Source organism: Anneissia japonica, unplaced genomic scaffold (genome assembly GCF_011630105.1).
Source record: "Anneissia japonica isolate Jap-2015-1 unplaced genomic scaffold, ASM1163010v1 scaffold113316_len2965_cov122, whole genome shotgun sequence".
Lineage (NCBI taxonomy): Eukaryota > Metazoa > Echinodermata > Crinoidea > Comatulida > Comatulidae > Anneissia > Anneissia japonica.
In genome coordinates, this window is record NW_022757432.1 from 1 (window position 1) to 2,933 (window position 2,933).

The window sequence follows — 2,933 nt, forward strand, 5'->3', positions numbered from 1 at the left end:
GTGCCTATATATGGTCATCATGTGATGTCATCATGACCATATTTAGGCATGTCACATGTTTTTGTCAAATAAAATTTGATAGTTTGGACAGAACTTTAGTAGGAGAAAGCTATACCAAGTGGAACAGTAGATAGGAATGTTAAGTTTTACATGGGATGGTAAGGAAACGTTAATGAAAATAATAGAAAGAAAGGATAAACATATCTGAAAGAACTTTTAATATAATAAAACATTATTATGACAGGGAACCCCAGAGGATCTGTTGTTCTTTCTCAAGCACTTGGAACTTGGGGGCGGTGTTTATCGTGTTGATGAAAATTTGTTAACCTACAGGTATCACCCAGACTGCACCACACATTCAGTCCACAGGTTAGTGAAATTAGAGTTTTGAAGTACTTGTACAATTTTAGAGGCTTAAGCATTTACTTAAGACGATGATCAGGGCAATTATGATTATGAAAATAATTTGGAAAATTATAATGATAATAATAAAGATGATTGTGTATGAAATTATCATCAAAGTCATTGTCTTTGTCAAATTAAATATCGATGTTTATATAATGATAATGATGTGGATGATAATGTACAGTAGTTACGATGATATTGATGTGAATTTTTTATTACAATTATTATATGGTATTAAGCAATAAGAGTATTATACTTTTTTAGATAATTGAAATGGTAATAAAAATTATAATTATAAAAAAATCATATAAGATATTCTTGTAATGATCATGGAAATTGTATATTAATTATTTTATTTTGATATTTGTTTTTGTAGAGACACCATTTGGGATATTAGATTAGAAGCAATACAGAAACGTGTAATAAATCAATGGAAACAATTTACAATATGGAATGCTGGGAAGGAAGGCAGGAAGTTTTACAGGTCATTGACTCAAGAAAACAAGGCAAAGGTCAAAGAATTCTGTGATGTAGATGCCAAGAAGATTGGCAAGGTGTACACATACGAAGAATCTAAGGTGGCTGTATTAACAATGAGGTCATAGAAATGGACATAACTCGGACCAATAAAAAATTGTTCCTTTCAAAAATAATTTTGCATTATAATTCATTCTAAAATGTTACAAAACAGCTAAAATGGCCACATTGGATCTCTGCATATTGTACAAATCAAACTTAAGAAATGACCAATCAGAACCATGCCTGGAAGATGCATGTGTCCAATAAACACACATGTTGTCGCACAGATGCACATGTTGCTGTACGTTGACGCTATGTTTTTGTGGGATTTTATCGACAAATATCCAAAGGGCAGGGCTTAGAATAAGGTCAATTGGTCAGTTTATCTGGTTGCCATGGCCCCAGCTACTATTTTGTGAACTATCTGATTTGAAGGATTGTACTAGAATCATGTACTCTTTGCTATAAATTTTAATAATATTGATTTTTCTGTAGATTTTGGTTTGTTACCAAATTAGGTTTTACCATATTGTTTTCATAACTTTTTTCTCTCCAGGAACAACCAAAACCAACAGTTCCTATTGTACATTTCTCTGATGCATCTCCTCCATTTGTTATATGTGTGAAGATGGTGAGTTGTTTTATTTGTCATTTTTACCATTAATACTCCTGTCTGCACTCTCAAATTTTATATTACAAATTTGTGTGATGTGCCCATATATGGGCATGTTAATGTCATAGAAATTACACCCAAATATGGACATATCACACTTTTTTGTCACATAAATTGTTATAGTGTGCACAAAGGTTTAGCTAATCAAAGTGCTGGGAAAGAAGTGTGTGGAACCAATTAAAATATTTAGTATATCCATGGACATACATATTTAGTATATCCATGGACTTATTAACAGGTCCATGGTATATCTGTGGCTAGCCACTTGTTTGTGTTGTTGAGCAAGACACTTACCACCCAAGAGTGCCAGAGACAACCAACCAGTTAGCTTACCTCATATTTTTACAAATGATGAACTGAAAGTTTACTTATTTTTTTTATTAATACTCACCATGAAAACCTTCAATAAATGCTTTGATATATCATTATCATTTCTTATGCATATTTTAGGATTTAACTAAAGGTGGCTTAGAATGCAACATAGCATCTTTGAATCTGGTGGAAGGGAAAGACTACTATTTCTTCAGCTGAGGTATACAATGTAAGTTTAAAAGCTGTGGTATTTTTATTATATTTTATTTAATTATTTATTTGATAATATTTACTTTTGACATTTATAATGTAAGCAAAGTTTAAAAGAATAAACAACTGTCGACATAAAAAGAATGACATTAGAAAAAGTTTTTATATATAGTTTAACAAAAGAGAGTATTAAATACTCAAACCCATTGTGTAAAGTTTTTAAAAGTTTTTTTTTTGTCTTTTATTCAATATCTTGATTTTGGTACCACATATGAGAAATGTAAACAAAAATTCAAAAGTTGAATGTGATTTGATTCAATAGGAATAATAATTGACAGAATTACATAATTATCTAATCATCCCATTGATTATCATACTTTTGTTTATTACGTAAAATAATGTATTGCTGAACTTATATTAGAATATTATACATTAAATAAAATTACTCACATTACAGATGCATTGTTTATGTTTAAGTTTATTGAATTCATTAGACCTATGCAGTAATAGATTCCATTGCCCACATTTTTGAATAATTTGAATAAATTCCTTACACCTGTGATTGCATAGACTAGTTTTAATGAAAAATTTGTCATGCGGACACTAGATAATGCATCTTGTAGTACTTTGTAATCCCATTGTAAAGCACTATAGAAGAACCATGTAGAGTAACAATTAACAAGCATGAGCATAGGGATTGGGGGAAGGGGTACAGACACACCACCTAATGGCAGCAAATTAGTTCCACTAATTGATTTAAATGCCAAAGATGACCATTAAGTTTTTATTGAAATATGGATTTAGCAATCCATTA

General features: G+C 30.5%; 1 protein-coding gene across 1 annotated transcript; it reads left to right on the forward strand.

The window, feature by feature from the left end:
* Positions 1–244: 244 nt before the first annotated feature.
* On the forward strand, positions 245–2,927 carry LOC117124735 (UDP-GlcNAc:betaGal beta-1,3-N-acetylglucosaminyltransferase-like protein 1; the record flags this gene model as incomplete). The annotated part of the gene is made up of 4 exons (XM_033271053.1): positions 245–369; positions 782–983; positions 1,481–1,555; positions 2,048–2,927. Coding segments are annotated over 4 exons (483 nt in total), but the record flags the coding sequence as incomplete, so codon positions are not given.
* Between the last annotated feature and the right edge of the window lie 6 nt (positions 2,928–2,933).